General features: G+C 40.7%; 1 protein-coding gene across 1 annotated transcript; it reads left to right on the top strand.

The window, feature by feature from the left end:
• The first annotated feature begins 1,600 nt into the window (after positions 1-1,600).
• On the top strand, positions 1,601-7,614 carry LOC128355406 (CD276 antigen-like). The gene is made up of 2 exons (XM_053315645.1): positions 1,601-1,725; positions 7,262-7,614. Exons 1-2 carry the CDS (start codon positions 1,662-1,664, stop codon positions 7,612-7,614), a joined length of 417 nt encoding a protein of 138 aa, XP_053171620.1. The 5' UTR covers positions 1,601-1,661.
• Positions 7,615-16,234: the final 8,620 nt, after the last annotated feature.

Below are 16,234 nucleotides of genomic sequence, written 5' to 3'. Positions count from 1 at the left end.
CTCTGGTCCGTCTGTCCATCCACCGGTTAGAAAACCACGGATGTGTCCTCCGGTCCTTGTCTGCTCAAAGTTCTTATATTTCATTTTTTCTCCTCTCTGGATATTTCTCAGTCACTCTCCCCTTCTCCACTGTAATTGTCCGTACCACATTCACCGTTTCTCGCTCAGGCCTCCTCCTTTTGCTCCGTGCACGCGTGTGAACGCTACCTGTCTCTGATTGGTTACCTGGCTATCTGTCTACCTGTATTACCCAGTACCTGGACAAAGCTGAGAAGTCACGTGATATTGTTAAGGTAGACCCGCCTTGATGAGAGAACTGGCAGATTGCGTTCTCAATTTGAATGTTGGCTCAGATAACGCGTGTGAACGGTGGCGCTGTTGTATTTCATTGTGTTGTTTAACCTACGAAAATACAAAGTGATGCGAGGATTGCATTGCCACTTTGCGTATTGAATTGTGAATTGCCAAATGCATTTTAAAATTGCATGACAAAATTAAAGATTGAATTTCCAATTTGCAAAATGAATTTCCATTTGAATAAAGGTGCAGATACGCTTCCATAGTAAACCAGCAGTAGATAAGTTGAAGATCATCATCCTCTCTCGTCTCTCTCTCTAACTCTAATTCCCGCTCACAACATCCACCACATATAATCCAGACAGGAAGTGGTTGCTCACAAACATGACCATGAAGTCTATAAGCATACATACACACATATGAAATAATAAAAAAGGAATCAGATATCAGCATATAAATTGCACACTGACTTCCGACTTCAGTATTATGAGCGTCAGCTACAGCAGTCCTATATAATCTTTTTAATTACATTACTTTCTATAGTTCTATTCATTTATTGTTTCAAGCACATTGTTTGCATTGAAAGGCATTTCATGTTGTGAGTCAACCGTTAAAGTTGTTAAAATTGCTCACATTATTGCTTTGTTTCCCTTCCGTTTATTTTTCTGAGGTTTTGAATTATTTTGCTAATAACTTCAATCAGACAACATATAATACTAATACGTTTTGCTTATCTCATCAAAATGTAGAGTCAGACAGTGGTTAATGTAGCTTGAAGTGATACTGTGCTTACCGACTTCAAAGTTCACCACTAGACTAAGACCTTTAATTCAACCCTAAAATATAGAAGTGAGAGTATGCTTTCCCTTTTTTAGTAATGCACAGATGGCCATGACAGTTGATATCAAGGAGGAAGAACGCAAAACAATGCGAGACAGTAGCAGGACAATTTATGCACCTCGGCTGCTCCGCTGGAGAATTGAAGTTTCCTGTGGGCTAATTAAAAGAGAGGTAGAACCAATACCCCAGACCACAGTCAACAACTAAATTAAAGAATAGGTCACGTACACATATGGTATGGAAAGCCCCTGAAGTAACCTGTGTGAGCCAATGAGATAGTGGCACATATCATAACCCAAACTGCAAGGTATAAAAGGAATTAAACATATATATTCAGAACTTCTTCTACAGAACTCTCGAGCGAAGTAGACCAAGTCCGCAGTTGCATATAATTCTTTGTTTTGAACACAACACTTTTGAAAGTGGTTTGTAGCGGCTCTGGCTGCAGCTAGATCTAGGTAGTCGGAAGGTTTTGGGTCAGTACCGTTAAAGTGACTTTGAATCTCCAGCCGCCATCGATAACTATGGAGCTTCTTCTTCTGATGTTTTTCTGTCTCCTGACTGGCTCTGAAGTAACGTTTGGTGCTGGTAAGAAAACTATTAATTTATTTATACTGATGATCAAACTGATTAAACATACGGACATTTGTCGCTTTCACTAAACAAGGAAACGGAGTTTTTATCTCGTCATTTTGACTTTCTTATTCCGACCTAGTGTCTGATAATGAGGAGTAAAAAGGTGTGACACATTATTCTGTAACACACACACTCTGTGAGCAGCTTTTACATGTTTTATCTTTTATTTTATTACATGTTTTGTTTCTGACACCAAATGACAGTATTTCAGATGTGACTTCCGGCTTTAGGTCAGACACGCCTGTGTGTGTTTCATATACTTGTTATGTTTCTTTTATCATCACTTAGTGTCTAATAAACTAAACTAAACAGTTTATATTAAATTAAATATATAACAGAGCTACTCAGAGCTGATGTAGGTTTGGAGCAGATATGCAGGGCGGTGTGTGTTTCCTGTTGTTATTTCTGAGAAACTGCGTATCAAACATGTGTGACAGCTGCCTGAGGGCCTCTGGCAGTTTTATTAATAGTTTTTATTTCTTTGTCCAAATGAACCTCAATGAACCACAGAAAGTAGTTTGACGTTGTTTGCTCTCACTTCCTGCTTTCACGTGCGCTCAGAGCTTCATCTTTCAAATGTCAGATTGAAAGATGTTAATAGATGTGACTCAGAGAAGGTCTATAAAGTAATGTCTATGATCATATTCACACCATGTTCATTTCTCTCTCAGTAGTTTCTTCAGTTTATTTCAGGAGCAGCTTGTTTGTGTGTTTACTGTGGAGACAAATGAATCTGAGTGAGAAATGTGAGAGTTCAGGAAGTGAATCCAGGCTAGGTTCAGACCAGACCCAGAAGTGCTGCGAAGTGCCGAGGAGCGGAGCCATGTTCGTTTCGGTGCCCAAGTTAACCAATGGTGTCGTTCACATAGCAAGCGAATGTGTCAAGCTGGGCAGGAAGTCAAACAAAGTAACAACGAGCAAATCCAGTTTTCAAAATAAAGCATTTCAAAATAAAACTATTTTTCAATACTTAAACACCCCGTTTGACGAATACGATGTGTTTGACAATCTTAATGACAGTAATCAATATTAATGTGAAACAGTATTTATCTAACTATATGTGTGTATATATATATGTATATATGTATATATATATATATATATATATATATATATATATATATATATATATATATATTAGGGCTGTCAAATGATTAATTTTTTTAATCAAGATTAATGGCAGAATTTCCATAGTTAATCGCGATTAATGGCGTTTTGAATTGCATGTTTAAAATCCTGTTATTTTCCATTTGAAGGCAGTTTTAAGCCCATAATGTAAAGCATTTCTTACCAGAGTGTCTTAACTGGGAATCAATCACGGCTCTGCTGCGACTCCCACACTCCAAAATGGTCCTTTGGTGGAGCTGAGGCTCGCTTGGCTGCACCTGGGTGTTTAGCGTGGAGTAGGGTTGCAGCTATCGAATATTTTTGGAATCGAGTATTCTGTCGATTTTTTCAAAGATTAATCGAGTAATCGGATAAATTAGACTTTTGTGTTTTTAAACACATATATCAATAGTGTATTATGCAACATAAAGCGAATCTGTATGCTAATGAACTTGTCTATCGGTGTCTATTAGGCTACCTCAGGGTGGGTGTGTGTAAGCGCGTGTGTGCGCGTGTGTGTGACAGAGCATTAGACACAAGTGAGTGAGATTTAGGTGTTTTGCTAACGTTACTTATGTCTCATCACTATCGATAAATAACACACGTTACACATACTGAAATTCTAACAAGTGGTAGTGTTCATGTTAGTTAGCAATCGTAAAATACGTTACGTTACCCTTTTAGAGGTTCCGACTCCGCTTGAAGTGCAGTTCACATGAGGATGTTTTCTGTTCAGGTGTTGCAGCATTGACGAAGTGGTATTGTGATAAGCTCGGTCCGCTTTACAATAAACACATTGTACTACGTTCTCTGCCTTCCGAAGCTTAAAGTGGTCCCAAACTTTTGATATTTTCTGCCTTTTCCGCACAACGGTATCCTCGTTTTCTGCCATTGTGAGCAAGTTAGAGCACCGCTGTAAATATTTGAAATGTGCGTCAGTAATTGCAGTCCGGGGGAACAGTGATACTGGAGCCGTGCAGTGCTGTTGTGTACAATGTTGACGTGATACGATAGCAGCTGAATTTTAAATAGACATAATTTGGTGACATAAATTAAACGAAGCCTCCAGCATTTTTTGTACTCGAGTTACTCGAGTACCTCGAGTAATCGTTGCAGCCCTAGCGTGGAGGTGCTAACTCAAACTCCACGTACTCCGGTGGTAGTTAAACTCCGTTTGACACAGGTTGCATTTTACTTTTGACTTGTCAACTGAAGCGTCTGGAAGTGTTTTAAAGTTAAACAAGCCGTTCAAAAGTCCAGTAGCTCTCTTACTTTCCATCAGCGCGGTAGGTTTACTGCAGGAGGCCACTTCAAAGCATAGCGCTACAGCTAGAGGAGCCGTCTACGGGGGAGTAGAAGGGACAAAAAGGCTTGCAAAATTAAAATGTGATTTAAAAAAATTAACACGTTATGGATTGCATTAATCTAATCGCGATTAACGCGTTAATGCTGACAGCCCTAAATATGTATGTATATATATATATATATATATATATATTAGTACCAGTCAAAAGTTTGGACACAACTACTTATTCAAGTTTTTTCTTTATTTTCACAGTTTTCTACATAAATATAAAAGAAAAGTTAAAAAAAAGAAAAGAAAGAAGATGCTTGTAGAAGAATAAAATAAATGAGTAATTAGTTTAGTCCTTAATTAGTTTTAGTACTAACTAAAACACTGTCGTATCAAAATATTAGTTTCTCGTTGTTCAAAAATGTTGAAGTTCAAAATATTAAGTCAAATCAAAGATCACCAGGAGTCGTTCAGCTGAATGCAGTTAGTTTTATTATCGACAGCAAAACCCGGGATCACAATACACAGACTGAATCTATGTATACATGACACAAAGAGAGAAGATTTTGGGGTGTGTTTTTATACTGTCAATATGGCTGACCCTGGCTGAAAAAAGTTTCAATGCCCCCCCCCTCCCCCCATGTTTGGTGTACATTTAACCAATCAGCTTTCTTCCAAAACACATGATCTCACTCCCCTGGCACCAGTTCTTAAGATGCCCAAAGCATGCCCTTTTTACAACTCTATTCTCTTCTATGGGAGCAGGTGCAACGGGTCTTAGGAGGCCTTTTGGTTTTCGTCATTCTCGGCCTTGAGTTTTTGTTTTTTTTCTACACAGCTGCTGCTTTGCTCAGCAGATCTGACACAGTTCAATTCAAGTTCAATCTTGGCTTGTTACTTTTTCTTACTGCATTCGTTTTCAATAATAATGATAACAATGATAATAATACAAATTATATTTAATCACATATATTGTGGTTTTCATGCTTATTCAATCATAAAGTACTTATTCACTTAGTAGTTGCAGAATCACATATACTTCTTCATTTAACATAATGCCTTCATCTTTTAGCATACGATGGTCAAATTTTACACTACAACACATTATACACAAACACAACACGTTTCACTCTCTGTCATCAGTTTTGCATAATTCCCTTAAATATTACACACTAGTTGTTGCAGTTAAAACAGGATCAGGTTTTTGGAGCATTTAGAGCAGTTATTGTTCTGGGATAAAAACAGTTTTTAACCTGCTTGTCTGAGTTTGAACTGTCCTGTAACGTCTGACTGATGGCAGCAGTTCAAACAGAGTGTGACCCGGGTGGGAGGGGTCTTTGAGGAGGCTGTGGGCCTTATTGAGACAGCAGCTGTAGAGATCTTCCAGGGAGGAGAGAGGGCAGCTGATGATCTTCTGTGTGGTGGTGACGACCCTCTGGAGCGTTTTCCTCTCTGCTACTGTGCAGCTAGCAAACCTCACACAGATACAGAAGGTCAGAACGCTCTCTATGGAGCAGCGCTAGAAGGACACAAGCAGTTCCTGACTGAGATGGTTCTTCCTAAGGATCCTCAGGAAGTAGAGTCTCTGCTGTGTCTTCTTAACCAACGCTGTAGTGTTAGTGCTCCAGGTCAGGTCCTCCTCTATCTGGATGCTCAGAAAGCAGAAGTCTGAGACTCTCCACACAGACACTGCTCATGTTTAAAGGCTGAATATCTGTTTTTTTCCCTCCTGTAGTGTAGCAGACCAGCCAGAGAGTGGGTGAAGTGTATTGATGTTTGTGGGGAAGCTTTTATTATTTATGTTCCATGTTATCCTTGATTTCAACCTTTCTGTTCTTCCAAACACTGTAAGAGCTACAACAAAATAAATAAACAAATAAATTAATGAGTGTATATCAAATCACAAATATCAATCAAACTCAATTAAAATGTACAGATAGATATCAATAAAAGGGTTCACTAACATATTTATAAAGTAAAATCACAAGAAATGTTATAATCTACCATTAGCATTTAACTGTTATTTATTTGCCTGTTGCCTTCAACCGTTACAAATTAGTCAAATAAAACAAATATTACTTAACATATATGGAGGACCACAAGGGTCACTGCAATTAAAAAGAGGAATTATAAAAAGGGATTTCCCAAAATGAATAACTGAATTTCAAAATCAACTCAGAAATAAATTAATCTGCAAACTGAAATAGAAAATCCTCCATTGTCTTTTGGAAAAGCAGTGTCCTCTCAACTTTTCCACGATTGGAAACTGCAATGCAAATGAGCTCGGAGCGGAGATATAAGAAGCTCTCTGATTGGCTGTTACACATTCAGGTCCGACGGCTGTAGTAGAACAGAGTGGAGACTAGCAGAGTCACAAACAGCTGCAATATAATTTATTTAATTCTGTTTTTAAACTACATTTTGAAGATATTTCTGCAGTATAGTAGATGAACTCTGGGTGTGCTCGCTGTCTGAGTGGAGTTCAGAGCTTCGTCCTTACTGTCTTTTTATTTAGCTCCTAGTAATCAGGATGAATTCTGGGAAATGAAGTTTGACTTTGTTTAGTTTAGTTTTCCTCTTCCATCTGCAGCGCTCTCTCCTGCTTCTCTTTCTTTCTCTCACTCATTTGTTCAACCAGGTGTAATATTTATTAATGTGTGTTGGATGTGCAGACAGAGATAGTCTGATGACTTCGTCACTGCTGAAGATCATCATCATTTTGGAACAAAGTTAAAGAGTTAAATGTTCATATTTATTAATGTGTGTGTTGTTCTCCTCAGGTTGTGATAAAAGACTAGAATAATATAATAATGTGAAAAATAAGAATCAGAAAAAACTAAATGTAAAAGATAAAAACAGATAAAACTTAAGTAGAAGTAAAAAGTGAAATATGAACAGGTGTAAGTATGATATGTGCAGAGCAGAGCAAAGGATTTGTTGAAGACAATGTGCCAGATGACAAGAAACAAGAAAAGTTTCTAGTTATAACATAAGTTGATATGTTGCTATGCCAACAAACTTCCATATGTCTGTCTTAACCTGATTATTCTGCATGTAAACATACTGATATGTGTTTTTGTCTTCCAGAGAAAAAAGACATCACAGTGGACGAAGGAAGTGACGTCATGTTACCTTGTTCACTCAACACAACGGACATTACTCAAGAGAAGTTTGAATGGATGACAGATGGTCGTCAGGTGTTCCTGTATGATGACGGCAATCATTCCAATATCGCTGTTAAAGGTCAAGATCAGCAGTTCAGAGGACGAGTTAAACATTTTCCAGATGAACTGAAGTCAGGCAACGCCTCCATAACCATCAGAAATATGACGGTGGATGACAGTGGAGAATACACCTGTGAATTTCCAAATCTTCAGCCAAGGCAAATTGTCCACATGAATCTTGATGTTGGTGAGTACTTTGATAAAACTCTTATTTAGTGATGTGACTGGTTTCAGAGTCCCAGATGGACTCAAGTCAAATAGTCAGAAACACATCTGGCAGGGCCTTGTCCCCACAGCGCTACAACCATGTATGGAGTGATTCCCTCTTTATCAAACATGCTGGATATTTGTGACACATTGCAGATTGTGTCACTGCGTCTGATACATTTAGTCACTTTCCAAAACCTGTTAAAGGTAGAATATGTAGAATGAGCAGAACAACGCCATCTAATGTCTCGAGATCGTAGTCGCAATAACCAAAAAGTAATTCCAACAGTCGGGTTGCCAGGTCCGGTGCCGAGTGCGTCTGTCGATTAACCAGAGTCACGTCAAGTGATGAATTTCGACCAATTAATTCTACAACAGTATTTAATGTTAGCCAGTCTTCAACTGGAAGTCTTTCTTTGAGTAGTGTGTAATCGATTAGCTAGCTAGCTCCCAACTCAAAATGATTGATTGTTTCTGTAGCCTGATCGGCGTGAGCAGACCAGTCGGTAAACTACACGATAACCCATAATACATTTCGTTGAAATCAGCCGGCTGAAGCGTATTTTATTTTAGCTCTAACTCTGTAAATATACCACTTTATCCACATGTCTAACTAGGGCTGGACGATTATGGCAAAAATCATGATTACGATTATTTTGATCGATATTGAAATCGCGATTATAAAACACGATTATTCATAGATGTGTAAACATAAGCATTTATTGAACCACCAGAACTCAACTTGAAATATATTTGAACAGCACAGCCAGATATACATTAAAATCAAGAAAAATATATATAATGATAATTGGAAATAATAATAGCAATATGTAAAAACAATAAATAAAAATAAATAGCCAAAACCTACCAAAACAATAATCCCCTGGCTGCCGAGCTTATTAAACAAATTGGTCGTGTTGCCATGGTGTGCACTGTGTCAAGCAGTTCACATGCTCTCACGCCACACCTGTCATTTCTCACGCATAGAAATTCATATATTATGTAATCCATACATCCCAACTCTCTGCATATTGATAGAGGCTCCCTGACGCCCGCAAATGAGACACAATCTCCCGGAGTCTGGAGCGAACGAGCAAGAGCGCGCGCTAGAGAGTGACTGTGGGCGCTTGTGTGTGTGTGTGTGTGTGTGTGTGTGTGTGTGTGTGTGTGTGTGTGTGTGTGTGTGACTCTCAATGCAGCGCGTGTGAGAGCGCAGCGTCCTGATAGCTGTGTGATCTCACGCCAAACTTTTAATGAAACTTAAGAGCAGTGAAGATGTCCCAGTCCTACCTTTCTTCTTGTCAATCAAAGGCCTTTCTGTCATTTTAAATCTCCCAGGTCTGCGCAGAAACACACCGTTCCTCGAGCGGGTCGAACATAAGAGGCGGGACACAGAACTTGCTGGGAAAGACGGGTGCGTTGGATTTATATCACAGGTGCGCCGCGCCGGGCGGAACAATAATCGCTTTATCTCGATTATTACGTTTTTATAATCGCGGGAGGCCAAAATCGATATCGTGATTAAAATTCAATTAATCGTCCAGCCCTATGTCTAACCCTTTTAGGCGAGAAAGTAGCCCTTTAGATTCACAATGTGACGCTAATTTGTCCAAATAACATCTGCTTAAAGTTTTGTTCCTGCGAATTCGGAGCCACTCAAGTTAGCCGTAGCGAGCAACGCACTTCCGGTCATTTTCACAAAATAAAACACCCGTTGCCTTTTATTATTAAGAAAACTATAACGATAGAGTTGGGGCTTTTATTTAGAAAACAGGAAGTGAACATACCCTCGCTGTAACTGACTTGAAACCACCGAGGTACATTACATTGTAACGCCCGTGGGAGTAGCAGTTAAACCTGGGGAGCGTACCTATGTTCCCTGATCACAGCTAATTCGGCTGCTAACTCGGCGGCTAATTCAGCTAACTGGCTAACTGTAGACGGGGAACATAGGACCCGGGGAACATAGGGATGATCCCCTAATGATGTAGCAATACAGTCATACTGCACATCAAATTTAACAGGAGAAACTCCGCTAGGTCAGTTGGTGGGGGACGGACCCATACGCGTTGGCAAGGTCCAGCCACACAACATGCAAGTCACCTCTCTCTCTTCGCCCTCTGGATCTGCTCCCATATCACTGCTGAGTGCTCCACGCACCCTGGGAAGCCGGGCACACCTGCCTTCTGGCAGCTGGTGTCAATGTACCCGTTGCTTATGAGGTATCTGGTAAGTCTCTTGGCCAGGATGGAGAAAAAGATCTTCCCCTCAACGTTCAGGAGGGCGATGCTCCTAAACTGGCTGATGGAGCTGGAGTTCGGCTCCTTCGGGATGAAAACTGTGACAGCTCTCTGCCATTCTGATGGGATGACTTGGTTCTTCCAAGCCACTCTCGGGAGGTTCCAAAGGTGTTTCAGGACCCCTGGGCAGTACTTGTACAGTTTGTATGGGATCCCGTTGGGACCTGGGGCTGAGGCCGCTCTTGCCTTATGGACTACGTCTGCTACCTCACTGAGTTTGGGGAGAGCAGCGTTGAATGGGGAGGCTGGGGGAGCAGGTCGGGGAACATAGCCAGGCGATCCCAGCGGGGTTAACTTCGCCGGGTCACTGTATTGTTCCCTGATGTGAATCTCCAGCTCTGATCTTGAGATCTCCAGCTTCCCACTTCTCTTGTCCTCCAGCAGTTGTCTTGCGTGCTTGAAGGGGTTTTTGAAGAAGTTACTCCTCTCTTTCTCCTTCCGCCTTCTGCGCTTACGCATGCGTTCTGCCCTCCGCAGGCTGGCAAGGCTCTTCTTCACCTCCTCCCACAGTGGCTTCAGGCCCTCCCTCTCCTCTTCGCTTGCCTTCCTCCATCACTTCCGGAGCTGTCGCCGCCTCTTCACCAGCTGTTCGATCTCTCTCTCCCTCCTCCCCTTCTGCATTGGGTGAGAAATCCGCTTCTCGGCCTTTGCTCTGAACCTGCCTCTGCACTCCTCGTACAGGATGTCTTCTATGGCATTCAGCTTGGTTTCCACCTGACCGCGCAGTGAATGCTCCAGGATGACACTGAGGTCCTTGTCCAGCTGCTGCCAAACTGCAATTTCTTTTGCTTTTGGCCATTGGACAGGCTGCCTCCGCCCGGGTTCTTTCCTCTCTGTTCTCTGGCCTGGCTCCTGGTTGATGGCGTTTGTTGGTGTTCCGGGTGTGTTTTCATCGGTGCCACCGTCAGAGGCATAGGTGTCCACTGTCCACTCCATTGCACTGCGGTTGCAGTGCAATGTTGTTGCTGGCTTTCAACTCATCACCTCTTCCGTCCCTGGTGGATCCTTAACCCTCTGAAAGCGGTCACCTTCTCCCACCCACACCTGCATCTTCTCATGATCCTAGAATCTTTGCCTGTGTCCGTTCCAGTCGTTGCCATGAAATCCGTCTGGTTTGGCCCTTCTTCCACCCCGCCTCTCGGAGGGCCATCGGGTTGTTTTCCTTTATTTGTCTTCGTAGTCAGTTTAGGGTGTCCCTTTGTTAAGAGACTAGTGGGTAAGGTAACTAGCCTGCCACTCCCGGTGCAGACTTTCCTGCGGTCATCCAGTCTCTCCTGGCTGTCCTCCAGTCTTCCTTGGACGCCAACTGCCCTTTCGCAGTGGTCACTGGATGCATCCAGAATGAACTCATCATGATACAGGTTGATGGTCTACCTGCTGGGCATTTCTGCCTGATGCACCTCCACCGGTGCCTTTAATGCAGGTGTGCTCCTAACAAACCAAAAGCACCTCTGAGGGCCTAAGCGGGTCATCCGCTGGGGACCACCAGTCATAGATGTTTCGCTCCTTTAACCCCAGTACATCTCTTGGTGGCGGATCAATGGCAGGGATCTCTCCCTGCCACCCCCTGCTGGCACCCTAGGTGTTGTTCGGTCCCCAACTCCTATGCTTCCTCCTTAGCCACAGCCAGAAGCTGCCTCTCTCCGCCTCCTCAGCCAGTTCTTTGATGGCTCTCCGCTGTTCCCCTCCTATGCATCCCATGTCACGGAGTAGGCGAGCAGTTGAGGAGCCGACAAACCCCCGACACCCCACTTCTACAGGGCACGTGATGGCCTCCCAGCCTGCCTCCTTGCACTCTGCCGCCAGGTCAGCATACTTAGCCCGCTTCCGCTCTTTGGGAGCCTCTATACCCTCCTCCCACGGGATAGTGGGCTCCACCAGCAGGACCGTCCTGCGAGCCTCTGACCACATAACTAGGTCCGGCCGGAGCAATGTTTCAACAATCTCCCTGGGGAACTGGAGCTGTTTCCCCAGGTCGACCCTCATAGTCCACTCACTGCCGAGTGAGAGGAGTTTTGCTGTATGTCTCTGCCGGGGGGGGGGGGGTTGATTTTCTCTCCAGCCCTCGCGAACAGGATGGGATGTCTCGCTGGAGCAGAAGGTCTACTGTTTGCCTCCTGTCTGCACGACTCTGCCACCTCTGCCAGCTTCCTCAGCACAAGATCGTGTCGCCACCTGTGTCGTGTCGCCACCACCACAGATCATTTATTGTTCTCTGCAGACTCATCACTGATGTACATGAAGTAAAACATATCTGAGTTCCTCTGTGGAAGTAGAGCTTCGTCCTGATGGAGGCGCAAAGTTACTCAATCATCAGTGTCTCTTTATGAAAAACCTGTTTTTGGTGCTCAGGAGCTGATTAAATAAACCTCTTAGGTAAGTTGGCAGATGACCAAGAATACACTGATGCTCATTAATAAGTTTTAATTGGACACAAAATGTCTTTGGAGTTACAGAGTTCAAAGAAATATGTGAACTTAAAAAGGTTAAATTTGATCTTCATCCATTACTCAGCAGTGAGGGTCGTAGATGACCAACATGTTTGTGATCATGTGACTTCCTGACGCTTCATTCGCTGCTCCTGGAGCAGCTGGCTGTTGGTTCATTACAAGCAGAACTAACTTCACATCCAGCGTTACGTTGTGACTATTAAAGTGAAGATTAATATGAAAACTACAGTGAACCTTTCTACATTGTGACTTTTAATCTGAGTAGAAATCCTCCTCCTCTGTCTGCAGCAGAAACCAGAGTTAACTAATGTTCACCACTTCTCACATTGACCAACATTTGTCTTGTGGTTAGTTTTAATGCTACACTGCACAGCTCACTAAAGCATGGAAGTGAATTCATGATGTTGTAACCAGCAGACTGCAGCACAGAGGACACTAAATGACATTATAGTGGGATTATACAGCAGTGATTTCCAGTCAGCTGTGTGTATATTTCTAAGTGCTGTCTGGCAGCTTCCTCACAGCACAATTAATGTGTAAATATTCTTCTCAGCAAATAAAACAACAAGCTCTCTCTTTGTGTTTCTCTCAGCACAGTAATCACACTGCTAGCTTTATTAATGAATGAGCAGAGATTTATTAAAGTTTACATATTCAACACTGAAACTAAATGATCATACTCCTTAAACATTTTCCTAAATTAAAGGCCAGTGTAATAGATCATTAGGTTATTTTGTGTCTCAAACCTGAAGCCACAACCTGAATATGAGATCTGAGCATCATGAGAAGCTCCACCAGAAATGTATGAACCAAGAGGAGTGAACATGCTTTATAAACTCAGTGATTCATATTTCATCACAGTTTTTATATCATTGATCAGTTTTTACAGTATTATTGAAAAGAAAAGTTTGGACTCAACTTAAAGTTCCTCAAATGTTTGACTGAGATAATAAACATCAGTTTAACAGGCTGAGTAATCCTCCTCATGACAGTAAACTGATCTTTGATATCACTGGAGTGTCTCTTTACAGGAAAAATACAATTATTTATTTATTTATTTATTAGGCTGAATTTGGTTCATATAAAATATACTGTAGTACAGTAAGAGGTATTAGTACTTTACTGTAGTACAGTTAGAGGTACTTTCTACTCCACTACATTTATTTAACAGCTTTAGTTACTTTTCAGATGCAGATTTGACACAATAGATAATATAACAAGCTTTTAAAATACAACACATTGTTAAAGATGAAACCAGCGGTTTCAACCTTTTAGTCTTCAGCTTTAACCGTCTGGGACTGACACAAACAGCCGTGTGTGTGAAGCCAAGATGTTTGAAAACTGAGACTGTGGTTTAATTTTTACTCCAAACAGTTTAGTTCAATAAACAGATTAACAAAGTTGTGTTTTTCTAGTATTACCTGTCTGCTATGTTGATGATATCACAAACACTCTAAAATCATTATGTTTTCCTTTTGTCTTTTCTTAAACAGATGCAGCCAAAGGTGAGTCCTGATTATGATGACATCACTGTCTCTACATTTTACACCTGCTGTAACTTTGACTCCTACAGACCTCAATCATTCACTAACTAGAAAATCTATAACTGTGTGAAACTGATTAGGATCATTCTTCTATTTTTATACGAGTCTAATTTCAAATCACTTGGAATCATTTATTCACTAATAACATTTACATCATGGCTTTTTAAACAATAATTCAGTTTAAACTTCTTTACTCTCTTTACTATATATGTGTTATATTTTTACTGTAAATACTGTTCGCACTGCTGAGATTTTATCTACACATTGTAATCCAAATATATTTATAAGTAGAGAAAAGAACACCTCAATATTAGTTTAGTTTTTACTCCAAACAGTTTAGTTCAATAAACAGATTAACAAAGTTGTGTTTTTCTAGTATTACCTGTCTGCTATGTTGATGATATCACAAAGACTCTAACATCATTATGTTTTCCTTTTGTCTTTTCTTAAACAGATAGAGACATCCTAGGTGAGTCCTGATTATGATGACATCACTGTCTCTACATTTTACACCTGCTGTAACTTTGACTCCTACAGACCTCAATCATTCACTAACTAGAAAATCTTTAACTGTGTGAAACTGATTAGGATCATTCTTCTGTTTTTACATGGGTCTGATTTCACATCACTTCTGAGTGGAATCATTTATTCACTAATAACATTTACATAATGGCTTTTTAAGTAAGAATTCAGTTGAAACGTCTTTCTTCTCTCTTTACTATATATGTGTTATATGTTTACTGGAAATACTGTTTGCACTGCTGAGCTTTTTCCTTCACACTGTAATCCAAATATATCTACAAGCAGAGAAAATAAAGCCTCAATATTAGTTTAGTTTTAACTCCAAACAGTTTAGTTCAATAAACAGATTAACAAAGTTGTGTTTTTCTAGTATTACCTGTCTGCTATGTTGATGATATCACAAACACTCTAACATCATTATGTTTTCCTTTTGTCTTTTCTTAAACAGCTGAAACCCTAGGTGAGTCCTGATTATGATGACATCACTGTCTCTACATTTTACACCTGCTGTAACTTTGACTCCTACAGACCTCAATCATTCACTAACTAGAACATCTTTAACTGTGTGAAACTGATTAGGATCATTCTTCTATTTTGGTTCTAGACAATGTTGATATACTACTGTCTATATTATTATTATTAATAATGATAATAATAATAATAATAATAATAATAATAATAATAATAATAATAATAATAATAATAATAATAATGCATTCTATTTAATTCCCCCTTTAAAGCACTCAAGGTCACCTTACAAGGCAAATATAACACAACAACAGTACATCAAACAATATAAATCAGACATTTAGTGCAAAGATAAAGAATAAATATGAATGTGACTACAAAGTGCATACAATAAATAAACAAGAATGAACATTTGTATAGTTAGTGAGAGACAGAGTATGTCACTCTGAATAGGTGTGTTTTCAGGCGGGATTTAAAGGTGGAGACAGAGTCTGAAGTGCGAATGTCAGGTGGGAGAGAGTTTTAAAGGCGGGGGGGCAGATCGGCTGAAAGCTCTTTACCCCATGGTGGTTAAGTTGGCAGATGGGGCAAAGAGCTGGTTGGCAGAGGAGGATCGGAGAGTTTGAGAAGGTGTGTAGATGTGAATAAGTTCAGAGAGATATGATGGTGCCAGGTTGTGAAGGATCTTGAATGTGAGGAGTAGAATCTTAAAGTCAATGCGGGATTTGATAGGGAGCCAGTGAAGTTGCTGCAGGGCAGGAGTGATGTGTTCAATAAAGGGAGTTCTGGTTATGATACGAGCGGCTGCGTTCTGTACCAGTTGGAGTTTGTGGAGAGATTTCTGCGGAAGACCAAAGAGGAGAGAGTTACAGTAGTCCAGGCGGGATGTGATCAGGGTGTTTACCAGGATAGTGGTACAGGTTGGTGAAACTACTGTCTATAAGCATTGCTTATAGACAATGTAGATTGTCCACCGTGTCAAATACCTTAGATAGGTGAACAAAAAGAGCAGCACGACAATATCGTTGACAACTTTAGTTGTTGCTGTCAAAGTGTTGTGTGCAGATCTGTAGCCATACTGGTGAAGATTTATATTATTGAAAGTAGATAAAAACATTTTCAATTGACTATTAACAAGCTGCTCTAATATTTTAGCCAAACAAGGCAGTTAAGAGATTGGGCGATAATTATTTAACCCGTCCACAGGACCACCTTTGTGGAATGGAGAAACAAAAGCGGTTTTCCACGTAGTTGGAATACTTCCAGTTACTAAAGTTAAATTAAAAATATGCATCAAAGCATAAGTTATAACAGCAGCAGCTAGTAGTAAAAGTTGTGGATCCAA

Source organism: Scomber japonicus, chromosome 3 (assembly GCF_027409825.1).
Source record: "Scomber japonicus isolate fScoJap1 chromosome 3, fScoJap1.pri, whole genome shotgun sequence".
Lineage (NCBI taxonomy): Eukaryota > Metazoa > Chordata > Actinopteri > Scombriformes > Scombridae > Scomber > Scomber japonicus.
The sequence above is the reverse complement of the archived record's forward strand: the minus strand, read 5'-3'. Positions and strand labels throughout refer to the sequence as shown.

Coding starts and splice junctions, on each gene's coding strand:
- LOC128355406 (XM_053315645.1), top strand. CDS start 1,662: ATGGAGCTTCTTCTTCTGATGTTTTTCTGTCTCCTGACTGGCTCTGAA. Junction 1,726..7,261: donor TGAAGTAACGTTTGGTGCTG/GTAAGAAAACTA, acceptor TTTGTCTTCCAG/AGAAAAAAGACATCACAGTG.